The 22123-nt window shown below is 43.8% G+C and overlaps 2 protein-coding genes and 1 long non-coding RNA gene across 4 annotated transcripts; 2 read left to right on the forward strand and 1 right to left on the reverse strand.

Moving 5' to 3' along the window:
• Window positions 1-204: 204 nt before the first annotated feature.
• Window positions 205-9931, reverse strand: GUCD1 (guanylyl cyclase domain containing 1). Of its 2 annotated transcripts, XM_037411303.1 has the most exons (7): window positions 9740-9843; window positions 8234-8343; window positions 7905-7989; window positions 6245-6410; window positions 5396-5487; window positions 3520-3761; window positions 205-3029 (listed from the first exon to the last, which is right to left on the reverse strand). In XM_037411303.1, exons 2-7 carry the CDS (start codon window positions 8280-8282, stop codon window positions 2938-2940), a joined length of 726 nt encoding a protein of 241 aa, XP_037267200.1. In that variant the 5' UTR covers window positions 8283-8343; window positions 9740-9843; the 3' UTR covers window positions 205-2937. The 2 variants fall into 2 exon arrangements, with proteins under 2 accessions (XP_037267200.1, XP_037267290.1); XM_037411393.1 differs by lacking the exon at window positions 8234-8343 and having other exon boundaries at window positions 9740-9931.
• On the forward strand, window positions 7923-9048 carry LOC119159061. The gene is made up of 2 exons (XR_005108024.1): window positions 7923-8010; window positions 8703-9048. It is a non-coding gene; the product is annotated as an uncharacterized LOC119159061 (long non-coding RNA).
• A 271-nt stretch (window positions 9932-10202) lies between the features above and the next one.
• SNRPD3 (small nuclear ribonucleoprotein D3 polypeptide) lies at window positions 10203-14083 on the forward strand. Its single transcript, XM_037411512.1, has 4 exons — window positions 10203-10314; window positions 10938-11087; window positions 11841-12033; window positions 12921-14083. The coding sequence occupies exons 2-4, from the start codon at window positions 10962-10964 to the stop codon at window positions 12980-12982; spliced, it is 381 nt and encodes a 126-aa protein (XP_037267409.1). The 5' UTR covers window positions 10203-10314; window positions 10938-10961; the 3' UTR covers window positions 12983-14083.
• The last annotated feature ends 8040 nt before the right edge of the window (window positions 14084-22123 follow it).

The following is a 22123-nucleotide window of genomic DNA, read 5'->3' on the forward strand; positions in this document are numbered from 1 at the left end:
TTAGTTTATATTGAAATTTTGTTTTGTATGATTCAGGTGATGCAGTGCATCAGGTGATGCAGATGCATTTGTATGATGCAGGTGTTCAGTAAGTGCAGAATGAATACAATTTACAGCCTACCAACTATGAATTTATAGCTGAAATAAATATTTGAACTATTTTTAATTTTTTTTCCAAATTACAATTTCAGTGGTGCCATTTTCAGTGGAGTATGTAACACATCCTCTAAAGATTTTCCAACATTTTTAATAATCTAGTTAATAAATGCACTTGCTACGTTATGTTACAGGGTTATCTGTGACTTTAAACCTTTATTGAGAATGGCTTAATTACAAATAAAAATATATTTATGTATAAAATCCCTGCATGTAAAATACCCCTTCCTTTGCTATTGACATCATGAAGGAAACAGTGACAAAACATTTTTATAAGTATTTTGATAGACAATCTTGTAATGGGAAACAAAGTTTCAGAAAATGCAGATGTTCTGCAGTAAGCTTTTTAATCTGAATTTATGTCATATAAATACTCAAGTCTTTTCACTTGGCTTTTGCTTCTTCCTTTCATCTCTCACAGCTATCTTCCATTTGGCAGCTATAAGAGATCCTGGTGAGATGGTGGAGCTCTCCCGTTGTCTGTATTGGCTTAAACAGCTTTGTTTTTTATCTTTCAGTTTTGTTCAAGTTGTTAAACACTGCGTACCAAACATTTAACAGTCAATATTGTTACATCTATCTCTGCACTTCAGAACACTTAGCATGCCCTTAAGTTCATGTTTTATGTAAAAGCTGAAGATTTGCATTCCCATAACTGAGATAGTAAGAGGCTAAATATCAATTACAAGCCTTCTGTAAGAACTGGTTTTATTTAGCTAGCCAGGCCTGCTCTAAAATAAATCCCGTGAAGTTTAATGGTGTTGAAAAACTACCTACCTGAAAATGCATGGGTTAATGAAGTACTCCATCAACCTGTAGTTTACATACCTGTTAATTAGTAACATAACTAATACAATCTCTCTAAATCAAACATCATGAATTTGGACTTGGACATAAAAATTATCAGATCAGTAGCCTTCTGGTGATTTACTTTGGAGGAGTTGGAAGGCACTACCTGCAATATGTTTTGTATTTTTTTTTCTGGGATTCTGCTGGTGGCACTAATGTACTGGTTCCACTGCTCACAAACCACATCCCAATTTTTACTCATTTTGCAAGTGTAAGTACCAGAATGTATTCCACCTTCACCACTGATAAGGAAATTTTGATTCAGTGAAAATGTCTTGTCACATACTTTTTGTTCAGAACTTTTTAAAGGCTATTCCATTTTAAATGTCTGTTACCATTTTTAGCCTTTGTACAAAGTAGCGCTCTTGATTCCACTTCCAGACACTTTTCTGTAAGTCAACAGCTGGTAAGTTTTCCCTTAGAAAAATTTTTTACCAAGCTGAAAGTAGATTCCTATTTATTATTTCCACCACTAAATAACAATGTCCTTTTACTGTTATTCCATGCAGTTCCAGAACTTGAACAGTTCTTTTCCTAAAACCATGCCAAAGGTGTGGGATCTCAGTCTTAGGAGCAAACTAGAATTTTGCTAGCTTTACATCAATATTAATGTTTCTACCCACTTCAGCATAGGCAGGACTGGAGATGAAGACTTGTAGGAAGCTGCGATGGATGAATCTGAACTGGGTGGCTATTTCTTACACTTTGCAGTACTCATCAGCAAAGTGATTAAACCCAGGTAATACATGAAAGGATGATGAATAAGCTGCTAACAATTTCACTTGATAATGTCTGAATACAGTAACTCCAACTTAATCCAAATACAGCTATGGTAGAAGAGCTAGAAAAGCTGAGTTCCTGTCTTTTTACTTGTATTCCCTCTCAATTGATTTCAGCTCTTCTTAGAAGGAAGGTCACTGAACTAATACCCATAGGAAAATTTGGCTCAAATTATGATTCAGCATTTTAGTTGCAATCCAGTATATGCTGTCAGATATTCACAGTTTACATACAGAATGTATACCATGAGGGTGGACGATCATTTTCTGTACTTGCTTAGTAAGTTTAAAATTTATATTTAGAATGAATTCTGCAGGAAATGGCACATGTGGGTGGCATGATGTTCAGAGGTTTTTGCAAAGAGCAATAAAAGACTTCCAGGTACAAATAAAGTATAGTCACTTAAAACTTCTGGGGCAATGCAGAGCTCTGAGCAGTCATCCTAGGGGATTTAGCCAAAAGAAGTCAAGCTTGTAGTAGAGGGGAACAATACCAATAACTGCAATTCAAAATTCAGTGCAGTGGCATAAATGCTAAATCTGTGTAAGGTGAATTTGGTACAAGGGAAGTTTCCTTGAGTAAATGTATTTCATCCTACAATGCAGACAATACTGATGAGCCAGCAAGGCATTTTTTGTTATTTAAAAGTGGTTTAGGTTAGTATTATTTTCCTTCCATGATACCCTGCTGAACCTCTAATCCCTAGATTTAGGATGAAGATCAGCCCTTGATGCTTTGACAGAAAGAGAGAAACAGGTATTTACTGTATTTTTTTCTCCCTGGTTTTGTCTACCTAAACCTATGCATGTGTTACTAAGTGCTTTTTTTTCATGTGTTTAATTTGAAAATAAGCTCAAAGTGAACAGACTCTGGGCCTGTATTTTAAAACTGCTGTCAAATGTGCAACGTTGAAAATGAGGGGAAAATAAAACCCAAAAAACTAAGACATACATTGCAAAATCAGATACATCATCAGGAAAAAAAAGGTAAAGACAGCACTGCAATATAGTCCTATCAATGTCTATAAAGCCTCCCTTGTTTAAGATCCCACTGCATTTCAGGAGCAAGGTCTCTGCAGGGGGAGTCCTGAGACAAGCAGCCAGCTGCCATGCAGACTGCACAGGAAAGGACCAGAAGTATCAGGTGTGGATGTCAGCTGTCTGCGTAGATGAAAAGAATATCTTCATCAGTGCCATAACTTGTCCTGGCTTCCTCAAAGTTACTAATGCTGGTGCAGCATGTTCCTGTTAAAGAGGAACAAACTGTTAGTAAAAATTCAGAAGATTTTGCCTGTGGAAAGCTCTTATACTGGGTCTAGCGGCCTCTACAAAGAAAAGTAAGTAGTATATGGACTGGACCTGTCAGCTTAGGGTTACAGCTTTACTCAGGTAGATCTCTTCATGTCAAAGGCAGTGCTCACGGAAGTAATGCTGTAAATAGGTACCAAATTTGCCATCCTGTTATACTCTCCACACAGGAACAATTCAGCATCTCACGCTAACCCATGTGAAAGCCAAGCAAGTTTGCTAGAATGACTATCTTGATGCCTCCAGTAAATCACAGCAAAAAATGCAGCACTGATTTAATTAACGTGGCAAAACCCCTTCTGACAAATTGGTTAGTGATGCTAGAAATACATGCACACTATTAGGGGAAGTCCAGCTGTGGCTCTGTTACAGACATGTTAGTAATGCAGTGGCTGAGAATCCACCCAAAAGGAACCAGGCTACTCACGGTCAGCATAGGCAGGGTTGTTGTAGTAAATACTCCCTGAGGCTTTGTTGTAGCCACATAACACAATGAAATGGCCCTGATAATCGGGATTCCTGCAGAAGCACTTCTGTCCAATGGGAAGGAAGCAGCAGTATTTGACAGGACTTGAGCAAAGATCACACAACAGCAGGACTGCATTCACTAGGACGATGGCTATGTGACCTTGGGACAGATGGTTTTGGATGTCTTGAACAGTTACTGTGCTGCAAAAAAAACCCCGAAACCCAGACATGCTTATTAACAAGTTTGGGAAAGAGACTGGTACACAATGAAGTGTGTGATGTGGGACAGTACTTATGACGTGCAGCTGGCATAGTTATTTTTATACCACAGGTACAGCTTTTTGCTGTTAAACCCCGCAAGTTTTGCTACAGACAAAGCCTGACAAAACCTCTGTCATTCAAGGCCTTTTGATTTCATTGCTGCTGCTGAAAGTGCAGAGCAACATCTCTAGATTCTGCAGTAATATAACTAACCTTGGAATGTATTAGATGCCCCGGAGAATAGTATTAAAGGAGCTGGCAACTCACTCAGTAACTTGAGATACTTCTGTTGTGGGAAAATCAGAAGTGAAGTGTTCTTAGAAAACCCCTGCTCTTAGAAAAGCTTATCTCTGAAGTACCAAATCTTTATTGACTGAATGGTTAAAGATTGTATAATCACTAACCAAATTTGCTTCTGTCACACAGGAGTACGTTTCTCCCAGTTGCAGTTTTGGACTACCTGATGCTCTTGAGGCTTTATTTCTGTAGTACCTCCTACAGAGAATAAGATTAACCAAACATAACCTATAATCTCATCTGTTAAAAGCTGTCCTTTACTGAGGCAGATGGTGTATTCCATATGCATTAGAAACTCATCCCTTGGGTACATTCCAGATGTCCTGGCTGTGTGCACCTCAGGTGCTTTTTAATCTTTTCCAGCGTTGCTTCTCCTCTTTGATGCCCCAGCCTCAGTACTGCACGGGTAGATAACGCCCTCTGTCCCTGCCTTGATCAAGGCCACAATTTTAAGACTGCTAAAGCAAGATGGACTGACTGTCCCTTCTGTCCTGTCACAGCTCTAGTTAAACAGATGGTGCCATAGGGACTCCCTGTATGTTAAGAAGGACACTTAATGATTCTGCTAAATGAAAGCTGCATTGCAGCATTCAAATGCTGTTGTGGCTGCCTGGTACCCTAGTTTCATTCCTTACTCCTAATCATTTACCCCACTTTGACAACAGAGATCCAAATCAAGCTTCACTACAAAAGGGATGCAACTCAAGCTGAACATGGATGCTTAGTTATTTCCCATTGTGTAATATCACTGTCAGTTGTGAAACAATTCTGCAGTTTTCCCCCTTCTCCTGGGGTTGTGGTTCTTTCATGGAGGTTCCTTATTTCATGCTCCCCTTGGCAAAAGCTTGTATGGTAGCTTTTTCTTTGCGTGTCTGTCTAGGAACAGAGAGCTATAATGTTTGCATAGGTTTGGGAACAATGGGTTGTGTGCCCATGTAGCACTCTCCTTAATTCCAACAATGGCCAATTAAGAGTGCTGTAGGCACGCCCTACTGGCTAATTTTAATGGAAAATCAAATTCAAAACGTAAGTCGACTCCTGTCAGCATTGTCAAATCACTTATTCTGTGTCGTGATTATTTTTCCTCGAATTTCATTATTAACTCTTGATGTCCATTTTTTTTTTTTTTGACACAAATACAGTAGAAAGACTGTAATTCACAAAAAAGGCTCAGGGCTTGATTTCAGTCTCTTTCACCAGTTTAGCTTGGTGAGTCCAAGAAAAGCATGGGGCCCACAGAATCTCCAAAGAGAAAGGAAAGAAAACAATATGCTTACCACTTCTCCACCAACACCTTGCAGGCTTTGGCTTGTGCAAAGAGCTGATTCACTCGATTCTCTTCTGTGTCAAAGTGCTTCCTGTAAAAGGACTGTGGAGATAACAGAAGTTACGAACTGGAATGATGTTTACCTTAGGTAATCCACCATTTACCATCCTTGCTAGCAAGGGCCTGCGTAACTTGGAGATCTGACTATGGGATAAGAGATCTCTCCCTTAGTTCACTGGTAACAGGATAAGAGTGCCAGCTCTCATTTATAAGTTTAAATTCACTCCTGTCAGTTACTGCTGTAATTTCTATCCGGTGGCTATTCAGCTGCCTCCATGAAAGAAGCCTGTCTGGTTTGTACTGCGCAGGAGCTTGCATTAGAAGCGCCACCACTACTGCAGGCCCTCATGGGCCCCCTTGTTGGCAGTCATGAAGAGGCCAGGCTCTCACTGGACACGGGGGCTGAGTTCCCCTCTCACCTCTAGAGGTGGTTCTTCCAGGTCAGGGCTGAGGCACAGTGGTGGGCAAAGCGTGGAAGCTAGCACTGCTGCTGCCCAGGCTGAACCTGTTCTGTAGGTAGAGGGCTTCAGTCTCTGAGGCTGTCAAATAGGCTGGAACCTTTCAACAGCACTACGTGAAAACTTTTTAAAAAATTCATATTATGGCATCAGAGATATGTAAGATATGTGGGATTGTGTCTAGCCTCACCTTTGGAACGGATTTCTGCCAGTTTTGGCAACAGGCAAACCTTATTTACAGGAACTGTGGCTAACTGTCAGTAACACAGCAGGGCTTTTATAGCATGACATGCAGGGCTTTTAAAACTGTCTGCTGCCTCCCAATAGCTAAGAATACTAACCTGATTTTTGTAGCCCTTGTCCACTCCAAGCGTCTGGGTGCAAAATTTATGCTTAACACCGAAGTGCCGCATTAGGTAGGCCAGGTCAATAGTCCAGATACTCTTTGTTAACTGGAGTTCCTGGATGGCTTTCTGAAATTCATCGTTGTCCAAATGATTCAGGTACCTATGGTATCAGGAAAGGCAGGGGAAGGGAAGCAGAGATCTTAGGGGAAGCAAAATGCATGCTGTAGCCCAAGCCTCCACATCACAGGGCATTAAAACTGAAATGATGGGCTTGGCTAAGAAATAACAACAACAAAAAAAAAAAACCAAAACAAAACCCCAACCCACAAAGGAGCCACAAATTGAAGGGAAGGGAAGGGAGTAGGGCATATTTAACTGGATTTATTGCTGACTTTTTTTAAAATTGGAACTGTATGGGTATCTTCACTGTTTTATAGTGCTAGAAGTGTACAGGTGCTGTACAACAGGCAAGCTATACTGAGCAAGTATAGAACTCTGTCCTGAAGGGCTTACAGTCTAAATGTACAAGCATATTAGAGCAAACACAGAAGTGTTAAAAGACTAAAACTTGCTTCACGCAAGAGATGGATTTCAGAAGGAGAAAATGTAAAGGAAGTTGGTAAATATTCAAAGGAGGCTTGTCTTGGGCACTGATGGCGCAAAAGACAATAAAGGGGAGATGAAGTCAGGAGGAAGCTTGGGACAGATGGCAAAGGGGTGCAGAGAGGTGGTTACAGAAAGTTCAGGAAGTCAGAAAACAAATGGAAGTAAATGGAGGGGGCGGGGGGAAAGGACTGGAATTGAGGATGCAGGCCAAACAAGGTCAGATCAGCAGGGTGAGAAGATTAATCTTGGAGGCCAAGTTTTGGGCAGACTGGAGTGGCAAAGAGGTAAAGGGAATAAAGAGGCAGAGGTTACAGTAGTCAAGATGGGAAATTACCAGCACACGGACTAACGTCTTGGCAGAAGGGATGGAGAGAAATGAAAATCTTCTGCTTCATATCTACTAAGTGGACATCTAAATAGGTATTTCTCCTGCACCTAAGCTCATGTTCCTCTGTGGAAGGAAAGAGGAGTTCAGCAGGACAGCTACTAGTTAAAAGAAAAACCAAAACAAAACCAAAAAAACCCAAAGGGCAATACAGTGCATCGTTTGAAGTTGAAACTACTCCTGGAACAAAAGCACTCATCCCACAGCCTGGGGGCTCAGCAGGACAGAGGTGGTACATACTCATAAACTGGGATATACCTGCCCGTGACTTGACAACACAGAGAGGAATCGGGTGAATTGCTGCGCTACGTATCAGTTCTGAATTGTAACCACAGGAAAGAGGGATAGCTTTTTATCAGCTTAAACGGGCCATCCTGCAAAGTTCTTACAGCTGATCAGGTATTTTGCCTCTGTCAAACCAGTCAATTATTCAAAAGGGTCTGAAGTTCATCTTGGTTTATATTTTCCCTTGTTCCTGCTGGAGAGCTGTGCCAGGCCCAAGCAGCAGCAATTCTCCCAGGGTTCCTGAGAATAAGTGCTCTCATAAGGCTAAGTTAAACTCACAGCTGCTTCAAAACACCTCTTCTCCCTGGACATTGCCTCCTGCTACCCCTCCCCATGGGACAGGATCTCCCGCCTATTCAAACCAGAAGAGTCACTTACTGAAGCACCATCCTGGAGCAGGCTAGCCCACAGTCCCAGTGGTACAGCTGCTGAATGACTGGTACTTTCAGCTGGATGCAGTCAACTGTAGTGAAAACACCCCATGGTGAGTAAAACGCAACAGATGTCGATCCACACAGGAACATTTTTGCCGTACCTCGGCATTAAAAGTCAGCTTGTCCTCAGCACTCTAGTTGCGGAAACTTGGGAACGTTTTTTTACTTTATCTGATTGGCAGGTGTTTTTTTCTTTCTTAGGGGAATGTAGGTTTGCTATTTCTGTACAGTTAAGCATTTGGTTTCATATCTTACTCCTGTACTGTTCCATACCTGGATCCTCTGCTCTATGGTCTACTCCGTATTCCTCTGGAAGTTTCATTGTATTCTTTTTGCCAGGGTGACATAACTGCCAGCCCCTAACTATGAAGCTGTATCCCCTCCTAAAAAACAACAGGCAAGGCACAGGTATTCATCCTTTCTCTTGTACCTGAATGTATTTCTATGCTACAAAAGGAGTTAGACCAAACCATGAGAAGACGGACACAACCACGATCTCTAGGCATTGATCTCTTACAAGCCCCACACATTTGAGCCTTTTCTACAGACGTCTTTTTCCTCAGGAATTGTAATTTACGTGAGTAATTTTAGGTTAACAAAGCTCACAAACGGCACCAGTTGGTCTGTTGTATTAACTCCCTCAATAATTCAACAAAGGGAGAGGGAAAAAGAACAATCTCTACCAAAAAGTCCCAGCATACAAGTAATTTCATCCTGCTGGCCTCTGTTTTTATTTTTATAGGGTCAGCAATGCGGTGGTTTCAGTTTCAGAAATGCCCTAACCACTCAAAGGACTTGAAGAGTTGTGCCTGTTACCGCTACTTCAATGTCCATCAAGGCAAGTTAATTAGAAAGGGCTTTTCTCAATAACCTCACCTTTGATCTAGAAAGGACCTTTGAAAAGTTGTGTTCACACAAGGTCAACTACATTAAGATGGGATTAGAAACGCATTTGACATTTGGACTGCTCTAGTTTTGATGTAACATTATTTATATAACTTTTTAGATAATGTTTGTAACCTTATATTATTTTTAACAAAGCTATAGCCTACTGTAGGGGTAAGCCAATATAGATATTCTGGATGCTTTCCAAATATTTTTTCATAGTTGTGCCACTGTTGAACTAGGACTTTGGAGAGTGGCATACCCATTGCTATATTCAGTCTTTTTAGTTAGAGGAAGGTGCTCTTAAGTGTCCTAAAACAAAAATGAAAACCCAGTTCCCAGATTCTCCTCAAACAAGGATCTCAGATTACCTTGTAGTCATTTTTTTGGCACATTATGGTCCTGTTCCCTTTTTGTCAATACCCAGGGTCTCTGTCAGGTCCCAAGAGTAACTGAAGAGGGACATGTTTTCTACGGGAAGGCTTCCAAGGGGAGTAACTTTAATTTTCCTGGATGTCCAGCTTCCAGCCATCCCGCTTCCCAACACACGCAGAGTTCTCCGGCGGTGCCTGCCAGCTGTCCCGCGGTAAGGCACAAGCCGGCCCGTGCCGCGGCTCTACGTAACACTGAACCCCAGCTCGGTGCAGCCAGCCTGCCGGGGGGCCACCGCGCTGCCGCCGGCGCAACCGGCACCTTCCCGGCCCCGGGAGCGCGGAGGAGGCCCCAGGACCTCCCAGGGGGCCCGTGAGAGCCGCCCGCTGCCCGGGCCGTGCCCGGCTCCCCCCCCGGAGCGCCCAGCGGAGGGCTCGCCTCTGCCCCGCCGGCCGCCCGCGAGGAGAACGGCGGCGGGAGGCGGCCGGGGCCGTCCCCGCTGCCGCGGCGGGGCGCACTGACCTGGCGGCGGCGGCTCCCCAGGCTCCCGGGGGCTCTTCATGGCGGTGGCGGGGCCTGCCGCCCGCTCACTGCCGGCCCCGCCGAGCCGGCCCGCGGCGGCCCGACATCCCTCGGCGCGGCGCTGGCTTCTTCCGGCCCCGGGGGCGGGGGCTGCGTGTGGCCGGGCCCCGGGGCGCCTGCCCCGCGCTGGCGCCGCGGTGTGTGGGGCGGTGGCCGGGCGTGGCGGTGGGCAGGGGCATGACGCGGCGGGCGGGGGCCGCGGGGCCGCGGGCTGGGGTGCGGCCTGGGGCGGGCGGGGAAGCGCGGGGCGCGCCGGTGGCCAGCCCTGCCCAGGGAGCGCGGCGGCGCCGCCGGCGGGACGGGGTTGTCCCCGGCCGGCGGGACAGGACTGCGGCGGAACCGTGGTGCCGCGGCAGCGCGGCCCCAGGCGCCCGGGGCGGGAAGGCGGGAAGGGAAGGGCAGGGCCCGTCCTGCTGCCACAGCCGCCTTCCGGTTCCGGCGCGCGGTGCACGGCGGGAAGCTGGAGGAGGCCATTAGGGGAGAGCGCGGGCCCGGGCTGCGGCGGCTGGCGGGCGGTGAGTGGTGGGGGGTCGGCCCCGAGCGCGGGGCCCCGGCGCGCCCCTGGGAGTGGCAGCGTGCTTCGCCTTCTCCGGGCCCTGCGGGGGAGCGTCCGGTCCGCCCCGCATCCCCTGGGGCCTGTGGGCTGGTGCGGGCGCCGGGGCCTGAGGGGGTGAAGCCGCCTGCGCAGGCCTCGGGGGGTGCGGCGGGCCGGGCCCGGCCCTGCCCTGCCCCCGGGGCAGCGCTGAGGTGGACGGCCTTTACTTGAGGGAGGACCGGTGGCCGGGGCTGCGGTGTGTGCCAGTGGAGTGGCTGGGCTCCCTCGTGGTGCAGCCCGTTGGGTTCTGCGGTGTGCGAGCCGGGCAGGCTGGCAGTGCCGCTATGGGCGCGCCTGGGGGCATGCGTGGTCTGTTTGGTGTTTACAATTTCCTAGGTCAGAAAAGACCTGGAAAAGACTTAACTTTTGCTGGGTTTTTAAGACTCCTTTTCGCGCGGGCATTTTTCTAGAGAAAATGTATTATCAAAGCATATGGTGTGCTTGGGCAAGAGAGTCAGTGCTTTACACTGGGAAAGATTATAGATTGTGTAGATAAAACCTAGTCTACAATTTTCTCATCCTTTGTTCTCTTTGTTGTCTCAGGTGTAGAGCCACAGCACTGCAACCATGTCAATTGGAGTGCCAATTAAAGTCCTGCATGAGGCTGAAGGCCATATTGTGACATGTGAGACCAATACTGGAGAAGTTTACCGAGGCAAACTTATTGAAGCTGAAGACAACATGAATTGTCAGGTATACCTGCTTCAGAAGGATGGAGGGAAGGCTATCTGATCTGTGCCTGGGAAAGCTGGTAGCTAGCTTATTGGCAGCTTGACTAAAAGACTATTGCTTTTTAGTCTTGGAATAAAGGAAACTACCGCTACATATACGCTGTCTTACCATAATGAAATGGATTCAGGATTAGTGAGCGCTCCATAGAGACCAGAGCTTATTCTTCCCAGTTTTTGGGTCAGATTGGGCATTCCTGATGATAGTATCAGAATTCTTAAGATTCTGTTCTGTGAACAATTTTTCCTGCTGGGGTTCTTTATTTAAAGTCAGTGAGCATAAGAATGAAAAAACCTTGGTTTTAAAATTTGAAGCTTTTTTTTATGCATGCTATTTTAGTTATCCCAAGAGGGCTTAATTTTGATGGACTTTAGGCAAGTTATTGTTGAAATCAAAATGCTTCCTTCTAGTTAGGACTAGAACAGCTTTATTACAACTGATCCAATACGAGAAAGCAAAACTAACAAAGGTAATAAAACTAACTTGAAAACTGGAGAGAAAGTCCTGGGCCTCCTTGAATAGTGGCAGGCATAGGAGTATGCTTAAGTGGTCCTGGATGCCTCGTGTTACAACTCCAGTTGAGGAAACACTATGCTTGGGAAGTGTTTGCTTTGGTACTTGAATCCTGGCTGTATATTCTGTAAGCAAGAGAAACAGGAATTCAGAACTGTGCTAGAGGCCTCTGTGAGCCCTGACTAATCTTTACTTTCTTTCCAGATGTCCAACATTACAGTGACATACAGAGATGGACGAGTGGCACAGCTGGAACAGGTGTACATCAGAGGTAGCAAGATACGGTTTCTCATTTTACCAGATATGTTGAAGAACGCTCCTATGCTAAAGAGCATGAAGAACAAAAACCAGGGTTCTGGGGCTGGGCGAGGAAAAGCAGCTATTCTCAAAGCTCAAGGTGGGTACAATTTATTTATATCGTCTGTGTGGTGTCTGTTCATCTGTTGTCCCCCTCCATTTTGCTGTAGAAGAGCTGGAAACTTAACTGTTGCTGAGGACACATAAGCTGTAAGAAACTGAAAGATTACTGGCTCATACACTGGTTTTCTGTGTATTTCATCTTATGGTGGGAGTCAAGAAACTGTCCAATTACCTGAATATATAATATTGATGCTACTGTAATTTAGATATAGTGAGTAGTTGTGTTAAATGGAGGCTTTTATATAATCTTTGTCTTCTGTCTTCCAGTGGTTGTGGCCACTGGCTGTTTGGAGTAGTGAGGGAAGGATGCAGGTGCTGTTAAGCTTTTGTAGAAGAACAAATTCAGATGTATTAAGATGGTACTTAAAACTACTGGGAAACTAATTATTAGCCACTATTTAGTTCACTCTTGTTTGTACCTTTCCCAGGGGAACAATCTAGTTATAACAAGATTGAGTAATAATGGGCCACAAAGTCCTTGGTTAACTCTAGCAAATGCAGGAAGGTTACACAGGGGAGTAACATCTGTTGAAACATATGGAATTCTGTTGCAAAACCTTGGAAGAGTGTGGGGTTGTAAACCTCTTAGGCTATACAAATTGTGCGTCAGTTCAGAAGGAGCACAAAGCATGTGAATATTCACTGCATCTGATCTAAGTAGCAAGACTGTGTAACCGTTAGTTCTGGTTCTTCTTACAGAAAGCTTTTGCTGCCATACCGCTTTCTGAACCTTCCTAGGATAGCCTTGTTTCCTTGCCTCTAAATCAGAGGCTTTGAGTGTTGTTTGTGGTTTGCTTGTCAGTTGTTGAGATAAAAATGCAGTTATGTCAAATTCATGTCATCCCTGGTGTTTTCTTTCTTCAGTGGCTGCAAGAGGAAGAGGCCGTGGTATGGGCCGTGGCAACATCTTCCAGAAGCGAAGATAATTTTGGTCTTGACAGACATGCCTTTTTTTTTTTTTTATTAGGGAGTATTAACTTGACTACATGTGCATTGGTATCAGCTTTGTTTAATAAATATTTCTGACAAAAACTTGTCTGTTCTTACATGACAGGACTCCTCTTGGGCAAATACATTGTAGGTTGCTATCAAACTTAAACCAGCTTTCTCTGGAAAACGGTGGACTTATATCTGGATTTGACTACTTTGTATTTGTATAGTGCATTGAATTTAAAGATCATGTTTCCTTTTTCTTGTGTAGTTCTTTTGTCATTCATTCTCCAAAGAATTAGAAGGCTTTCTTCGTGTAGAATTTTTAGTACTGTGTTTTAAAGCATGCTAGCAGCTGCATTTATGGAAAATGCAGCTTCCTGAGAAGCAAAGCACTGTGTTCTTTTGCTTTATATGGACCTACATTAGATAGAGGCCCATCTTCAGATCTGTACATTGAGCTTGTATTCTTGTGTTTCTTATTTTTCTCTTTAGATACGGGGAGAATTTTTCCTTAGGAACACACAACTTTGATAGCCTGAGTCTATATTTGCAGTGAAAAATTCTGTTCTAACTTTCATGGTAGTTTTTCCCTGTGCGTGGGGAAAGAAGAGGGAATATACAATAGGCATTTTCAAGGATAAAGTTGAAAAGTTTTGAAAGGTGCGGGTGTATGGGAAAAGTCTTTCACATGGTTAGCCATTACATACACTTCAATACAAATGCTGATCTTTTGAACAAAACTTAGGATCAACTTTAGCTTTTGGTCTTAACATCTATACACAGTCCTAAAGATCATCAGCTGATCTGCACGAAGCCAAACGCATTGATAACTTCAGTTTATTTTGCTAAAGGTATAGTGTGGTTGTTCTTACTGACTTAAATGGTTGAAATGTTTAAATGTAACGCTTCTGTACCTAATCACATACTTGCAAACAATCAATTTATCGGTCTGTACATGTACAAAATAGCTAGGCCTTGCTTTTCTGCTCTGATGCTGTGAAGACTCCCTTGTGTGCAGACATGAAAGTTGAACTAATGTATTAATTGTTAAGTTGTAAATAAAGCTGTTATTTGGTCTCATGTCACTAGAAAAACCCTGCTACATGTTCTTCTGGGTTGTAATGATGCTAAATATTTTAATTAGAAACCTCCTTAAAATGTGTTTAGGGTATGCTTGAACTTAGCGTAAGATGACACCACAATGTGTTTTGTTTTTTTTATAGTGGAGACTGAGGAACTTGTCCAAAAGACAAGACAGTTTTCACAAAGCCCTACTTCAACATGGCGTGAGTCATGTTCATATAGCAGTAATGCTTTCCTCAAAACAGAATTTTCAGCTTAAAATGAGCAATTTGGGGCTTCAGGAACGACATTAAACACTTGCTTGTGGAAGCATGTCATTCTTCAAATTGACAGTCACCTGGACGAGAATGGTGACCGATACCAGTTGATTAGTTAGTTTCCCTCTGAGAGCGGATCTGCATAAGATAGAGGCAAGTAAAACTGTACTGGAGTATGCAAACTACAGCCTTTAATCACTAGTAGTAATAGCTGTTTGTACTGTTTGGAATTATTTAATTGCTTTGGTTCTAGCTCTTACTGTGGGAGTGAGAGAAGACACACTTCAACAGAATTTCCTCCCCATGCTTAAGTAAATGCTTCTGAGTTTCAGAAGATTGTTTTGAGAAAGACCATCTCAAAAAACATGGTCCATTTTGAGTGTTCATACTAGATGCCCACTGAGACTGATGTTCTTTAACAGACAAAGGAGAAAATAATTCCATCCTGTTGGTGTATCATGAGATTCATGTTAAGAATTGACCTGTTTGCTTGTAATATCTCATGCTGTAATGCCTGGGATCTCTGCAAATGGGTTGGTAGGTAAGAATAGATATTTCTGTTCACATTCACTGGCTTTGCTCATTGCTATATGCTGACATACAAGATGTCTACTTCCCTAGTTGGTAGTATTATGGCTACTTGAAATGTCTTTTATTTGCAGTCTTTTAACTGGGTTTTATTGCTTTTACATCAGGCTTGTGACCGTGTTGCTAATCACGTGAGAATTTTTGTGCAGTGGAGTTATGCTACCATCAACAGGCAGAACAGGAAGGGCACCGCACATGGTTACTTTCTGTATAACTTATGTCAGGTATCTGCTGCAGGATTTTATAGGATGATTCTTCAGCTGGAACTGCCTTCTCTTCCAAAGCCAACACCTGATAGAAACCTGAGATCAGTTAGTGCAACAATTAATTGCCATAAACATAAACTGGTATAGGATGGAGTGTGTGTTGAAGGATGGCAAGCTGTTCTGCCTAAAAGTGTCATCCTGGCCAAGGCTAAAGTACAGTGAGTGATGAAGTAAGTTACTGTTACCTTGGTTAATAACAGGAGAGACCAGAGGCACACTCACAGTTTGAGAAATCACTGTGCCAGAATTCTTTTGGGTCTAGCTTCTATTGGGTCTCCCTGTAACCTCTCGAGGAAACTTAATGGTGAGGTTTGCTGCATCTTTTTTTGCTGGGACTACCTGGTACTTCCCAGCACTCAAAGCTCTGCTTCCTTTTTTTTGTAAAGCCTCCAAAAAGAACTATTAATATGTAGAAAAGGAAGTAAGCCACAGATGGGGACTTGACTAAAAGTATTTTTTGGAAGAGAGTCAACATTTTGGTGAGGCTACAAATCTGGTCCATTGGCTTTGTGTCTCACTGTTTCCTTCTGACTGTTAAAAAGCATGTAGCCATTTCTGAAGGTTACATGCCAACTTCTTTTGCAGAGGGCAGGGAGAAATGGCACCATGTTTTGACCATGGACAGCTACTGGAGTGGCAACGGCTTTGAAACACCAAGGGGAACCCTAAAGCGTATAATGGTTAAATGCTATTTAAGCAAATCAAAGCTGCCTGGCAGCAGCAGGTTTGTGGGGGATTGTTTCCACTAATGATGATTGGCTTACCTTTTCTACTATCTTAAAATTCCTGTTCCCTCTTCCTGTGCAATGTCAACCTTCTGTTCACTGAGATCCCTGCTCTTCTCTGGAACAGCTGATGTGTGTGTTCAGCAGCACTGAAGGGGAGGGGGGACGACAACCATCAATTTCATAAAGAAACAGTAACTCTCCCCAGTAGGTCTGACTGATAGAACAAACTCTGCAGTACTACCTGCTTTAAGAAATTTCTAATCCTTCTGATGCTTCTCACCCCTTGTATTTGTGACTGGCTACTGAGCACACAGCAAACTTTTTTTTTTTATTTTTTTCTTCTGACCAGTGTTGCTGTACCTTTTAGGCTTGATTTAAAACATGTAACATCTCTAATCCTCATCAGCTTTGAAGAATATACTGGAGTTTGCATAAATGAAAAGCTTTGCACTATGAATTCAGGTTGAGGCTGAGTCTAGGATGAACTGTTTAGCCTCTGTAGAAAGATACTGTGAATTAGTGTTGAAAAGTTGGAAGTTTCACATTGTAGAAACTGAAGTGCGAGCCGAGACAAGCACACCACTTAGCAACTTCTGACTAGACTCACTGACACACTAGTTTGTTCCAGGCTGCTTTGAAGATCCTATGTGCAACGTGTCTACATGTGACATCCCCTTACAGTGTGAGAAATTGGAGCAGGCTGTCCAGGGAGGTGGTGGAATCGCTGTTTCTGGAAGTATTTAAAAGACGTGTAGATGTGGTGCTTAGGGACATGGTTTAGCGGTGGACTTGGCAGTGCTGGGTTAACGGTTGGATTTGATGATCTCAAAGATCTTTTCCAACCTAAATGATTCTGTGATTCTATGACATCCTTCTAACAAATGATGTCTCACCCACTAGATGGCTCTGTCGGGAAGAGAATGAAATACAAGAAACCAGTACCCTCTGGAAGGAAAAATTGCTAGAAATGTGACTTCTACAAAACCTATGAAATCAGTGCTATTACAAACTCTAGCATGAAAATACTCAGATTATCTTCTCTCCTCTTCAGTGTTCCCAGAGTGCTGGCTTCACATGCACCCAAGGTATCCCAGCTGTTGATTGATACTGTATGTTTCCTTGGTATTGGTTAATTGGGCATGATGTGCACTTAGCTAGGTTGTGCAGATTCCTCCAGTTCAGCAACTTAAGTGATCTGATTCTCTGGGACAGAGGAAACTGAATAGATGTGGCTGACTATTTTTAACATCTGCCTATATTTTTCACCCTTTAAAAATTTTTTTTTTGTTGGTCACAGACTGCAGTATTTCTTTTCTTTCCTTGCCATTGCTTTGTGTGTGGGCTTGTAAACCTCTTCCTGTTCAGTGGGTTCAGGGCTCCCATTAGCTTCCTGCTTTTGACCGAGACAAGCTACTGGCCTGAAGCTTTGACATGAACTTGCCCCTTTGATATCATCAGTGTAGATGCCTTTGAAGTACTCAGTGGCACAAAGAAGCTACACTGCAGCCATGTAAAATGTGCGGAGAAGTGCAGGCAGAAATTGACCCAGGCTTCCTGAGTCAACACTGAGGTTGTGCTCTGGTAGAAAAACCCAGGACAGAGCCTGATAATAGCAGAGGAGAGTTAAATGGCTGGGGAAGGTGTCACTTGAAAAAATTTCTTTGCACAGAACTGTAGGATCTTTCCTCACTGACCAGGTGTTTTCATCTCATATATGTGCAGTTCTGCTCTCCAGGTGTGTCTATTCAATCCTAAAGCTGTCTTTTTTTTTTTTTTTTTTTTTTAGTTCACTTTGCAAGGGTACTCTGCAAAATATCAGCCTGTGAGTTACTGTGTTATGACTGAGAGAGGCTGGGAAGGTGTGCTGCGTAGCTGAGATAGGTGGTTAAGCTATGGTGTCTCTTCTCTGAGTGTAATTTTATGCCATGTTGTAAAACCCTGTTCTCAAGGGTAACAGAACTTGGTTTATACCCACTCTTAAAAATTGCAGGAGAGGCAGCAGCCTCTTAATCTCTGCCAGTGAAAGGCAGAAGTAAAAGGATGTGGCCTGTAGATCTCCCATGCCCTCCAGAAAATGTCTTTTAGAAGGGCAGAATGGAGTGGAAAATTTCTGGTGCTAGTAGTGGTCATGGTAATGTCCGGACTGTATCTCTTTGGTACTTAAGCTTCACAGTGAGCTTTCATTTAAAGTAGAGATGTCCTATTTCCTCTTGCCAGTAAAATGTGAGCAAGGGTGGAAGGCTGTCATCCCAGTGGACTAATGATTTGGTAAAGTTAGCAAAGGGTGGAACTCTGAGGTCTACAAGAAAGTGTCAATGATTTGGTTTCTTATTTCTCAGCCACAGGTCAAAATGGAGGAGGGGTTCTCCCAGGGTTGTTTCCTTCCTGACAGAGGCAAAAATTTAGATCTGGACTTGCATCTTATTGCAACTAAGCTGATTTTGGTCAGTAAGACCTGGTCTTCCTCCTCTCACGTTAGATAAAACTAACATTGTGGGACCCTCCTGCCTTCAGTGTTTCTTTGAGAGGCATTATAGATACACCACTTTGTATCGGTCCAGATACATGGTCCAGAACAGCCTTGAAACAAAAGCTGATATGGGCGGTGTGCTGCAGATGTAAGGTTATACTGTTCTCTACCTACTCATCCACTTGGGGACAGATCTCGTGGACAGAAGAGCTACCGTATGCTGGTGCCTGAAGTAGCCAAAGCAGTGCTTGTCTGCAAGTTGCTTTCCCAGATCAAGTTGCATTTTAACTGCTTCAGGTGTCCTGTTGTTGCCTGGTCCTGTAATAATAGTTCATGTGTCACTTCATAGTGTCAAAAGTACTTTGGAGGTAATGAATAAGGAAGTGCCACCCTCCCCTGCTCATGCTAAGTGTCCCTCAAAGACTAGGGTGTGGGGTTATTTAACTCAGTGTGAAGGCTGACATTAGTGTGCAGTGTGACCATTAGGTTTGGGGTGGGTTTATTCCATCTAATTCAGACATTTAATGAGAAAAGTATTTTGGTTTTGTGTGTGAATTGGTTGTTCCTAGTAGACAAGCTATTATTCCTGGAACAGGACCAGTCATTGCATAAGCAAGTATTGTGCAGCCTTCTGCTGCTCAGCAGAGGCTATCAGCGTCTATGAAAAGTGGAGATTTTCCAGCATCATTAATTCAGGGGAGAATGTTGAAGCCCTGGCAAAGAAACAGATTGTATCCAGAAGATGTGTAGTTATGCTGCGAGAAATGAAAAGAATGGGAGAAAAACACTATTATTGTTCTTTTGTTTAGTGGACTGCTTGCAGTGAACATTTAATTTGTTCATTTTCCCTTGCCTGGGGACTTAAAATCTGTTGTCTGGTTGGGGGTTTGCCCTATTTCCAGCTCAGTGGAGAGATGCTAGTACATCTACTCCAGAGCAAACCACTGCTTGTTGTGAGGCAAAACTCCTCACATTTTATCCCACAGTGCCTAAAACATTAATACTGGGACCGAGCACTCAGTGGGAATATCAACAGCATTGGGCCGGTGATGCAAAGGGAAGGCAACGGGAATGCCTGGATGTGCCAGGAGATGTTGTGTTTTACAGAACTGGCCCTTTAGCTTGTTCATGGCTCCATGCCGCAAAGTGGCTAGCCGTTGCTTTCATGTGTTTTTCCTTACAATACTGTTACAGGCTATAAAGACATTGTCACCTCACATGCCACAAAGAGGTTCAGACCAGGATTTGAAGACAGATTTGGGCCTGCAACTCCTACTGAAACCGTGCTGGGCACCTAAGTACTTTTCAATACTTACCCTTAACTGACTGCCCTAACAGTGTCCCTGGAGCTCAGGGACAGAGTCTCCAGAGGCCCAGTGAGTGCTCTTAACTGCCAGATCATCCCAGAAGTGATGGGCTCTGAGCATTACCTCCTGCATCAGTTTCCTGTTGAAGAGTAAGCTACTTTGTGGTGGCTTATTGAAGTGGATACTTAAGATACTCAGGCTGCTTTGCTGGAAGTCCCCCAGTGGCATCTGGAACAGTGCAGTTTTGTGTTTCTGTTACAGCTGTTTTGTACCCTTTTTTCTGATTTCTCTGCTCTCTTGCAACAAACATCAATACTCCTTGTTAGGCAATTCCAGGAAGTTGAATCTGTGCTATCTTGATTTATTTTCATCCTCCTTCCTTAATTTAATCCTTAAAGGACACAGACTGGTGTTCCCTTCTGGAGAATAAGAGAATGTTACCTGTAAGTTTTTAACAGCTGCAGGCACAATCCCGCTGTGGATTCCTGTGCTTCTGGCAAATGTGTTTACTCACTATAGGTAAAACTGAAAAATGTCTTTATGGAGAAGTACTTTTAGGGAAAGACATGGGACTCTGAATCTGGAGAAGAGGCTACAGTGTCTGCCTGTGTTCTGGAGGTTTATAGGCAAGTTGCTTGACAAGATAGTCATGCTACTTTCCTTACAAGGATAGGGGGAAGGTCAGGGGTTTGATCCACTGATCAAATTATCTTGGTTACTGTGGTAAGAACACCTTGCAAAATCTGTCCAGGTGCAACTAAAGATGATGATTAGAGGATTAGGCTTATTTATAATTCTCCTTTCAGGAGGCTTGGTTCTGTTTTCAGGGTAGAAGCCTCTCCACCCCACTTGGCAGAAGGAAACAGACCTCTGCAACACAAATGTGCGTTGGCTTTGTATTCCAATTTTGAATGTGTTGAGTGCAATGAGTCTATTAATAACAAAGAAGGTACTTCTTGTCTGAAAGTAGGAGCTTTCAGGGTTGTTGTGTTTGGGCTTTTGGGGGAGAGGGAGTGAATTTTTTGGGAGGTTGGCAGAATTTGCCTGCATTAGAGACACAGGTCAGGCCAGAATTGCTATGAGCCTACAGCCTCAAAGAGGTTTGGACTACTGCCACTGATGGCCCTCAGCAGACATGCGTGAAGCTGAGAATGTGATAATGCATAGACCCGTGTGGTGGCGGCATTTTAGGTTGTTTATTGATATGTTTACCATTTTCTAAAATTTCAAGTAAACTACAGGGTGAATAGTTTGGGTTTTTCCCCTGACACAATATCTAGCTGAGAAACAGAACTCAAATGTGCAAATTTTTACTCTTCTATAACAAAAACCTGTTGCTGTTTGTCGATTCACCATCGAATAAGCTCCTTTCTGCATAAGTCTCATGTGTCTCTGGAACAGCTCCACAAGCAGCCTTTTTGAAGAACGCTATATAAAAGTGTGCATCAGAGACCTCTTCAGAACCAGACATCATTTTGCCTGCAGTCCTGTTCACCTCTTGCTTTTGAGGGCTATTTGGATACAGCAGTAGGGAACGCTGTGGTTTGGGAAAAGGAGAAGTGGATGTACACAGAGGAAATGTTGCTTCTTCCTTTTCTCTGGGTATTTGTTAGGATGTCCTATCTTTGTTTTGTCTTTTCCCTATGACCTTTTTTTCCTAGTTAATGAACCAAATTTGACATGGAGAAAGTGGATGAAGCTCTAGGGAACTCATTAGAGGTTTTTCATGTCAGAATTTGACTCCAAATACATGAAATCTAATCTTAAACCTAGGTGGAGATTTATACCAAGAGACATGCTGAAGCCTCAGCCTAGAGGCTGTTGGGAGGGTCCAAGTAGCAGCCCTCACTTTACCTCTGCATCCCCATTTGGGCCTTGCTTGTAGTGTGTGTTTCAGCTCCCTCTTTTTGGAACATGATCCTATCCTTAGGCTGAAGCTAATGCTATGGGACACACAGATTCCCCCAGTCTAAGGGTTACACTGGGGATAACTAGCAGCAGCTTTAGCTTGACTTTAGCACCCTGATCCCCAGTCCTACTTTACATCTTGTCTCCCTCTCTCTCACTGAACCCCAGCTCTGGTGATGGCTCCAGTTGTTTTATCTAGTGGGGGTCTCCCCGGACAGGCCCAGGGCACCCACCCAGCCACTCTCTCGCTCCCTCTCCTCAATAGCGGAAGGACAGAAAATAAAATTTTATTTGATGAGCCAAGGCAGGGGGATCACTTACCAGTTACTCTCACGGACAAAACAGACTTGACTTGGGGAGAATTAATTTATTGGTAGTTAAACTAGGTTTGGATAGTGAGAAACAAAGTAAAGCGCCACCTTCCCGCCCCTACCTTCTTCCCAGGTTTCACTCCTCCAACCCTGACTCCTCAGCCCCCCTCGCAGGAGGGGCAGGGGTGGGGGCCGGGGCCACGGCCGGGCCGTGCA

The sequence above is a fragment of the Falco rusticolus genome, chromosome 1 (genome assembly GCF_015220075.1).
Source record: "Falco rusticolus isolate bFalRus1 chromosome 1, bFalRus1.pri, whole genome shotgun sequence".
Lineage (NCBI taxonomy): Eukaryota > Metazoa > Chordata > Aves > Falconiformes > Falconidae > Falco > Falco rusticolus.

Bases quoted from the DNA above. Each gene is read 5' to 3' on its own strand.
- SNRPD3 (XM_037411512.1), top strand. From the start codon at position 10,962: ATGTCAATTGGAGTGCCAATTAAAGTCCTGCATGAGGCTGAAGGCCAT. The intron at 11,088-11,840 runs GTATACCTGCTT...CTTTCTTTCCAG, and splicing joins AAGACAACATGAATTGTCAG to ATGTCCAACATTACAGTGAC. The intron at 12,034-12,920 runs GTGGGTACAATT...TTCTTTCTTCAG, and splicing joins AGCTATTCTCAAAGCTCAAG to TGGCTGCAAGAGGAAGAGGC.
- GUCD1 (XM_037411303.1), bottom strand. From the start codon at position 8,282: ATGAAACTTCCAGAGGAATACGGAGTAGACCATAGAGCAGAGGATCCA. The intron at 7,990-8,233 runs GTATGGAACAGT...TTTTCACTACAG, and splicing joins CCATAGAGCAGAGGATCCAG to TTGACTGCATCCAGCTGAAA. The intron at 3,762-5,395 runs GTAAGCATATTG...TTTTTTTTGCAG, and splicing joins AAGGTGTTGGTGGAGAAGTG to CACAGTAACTGTTCAAGACA.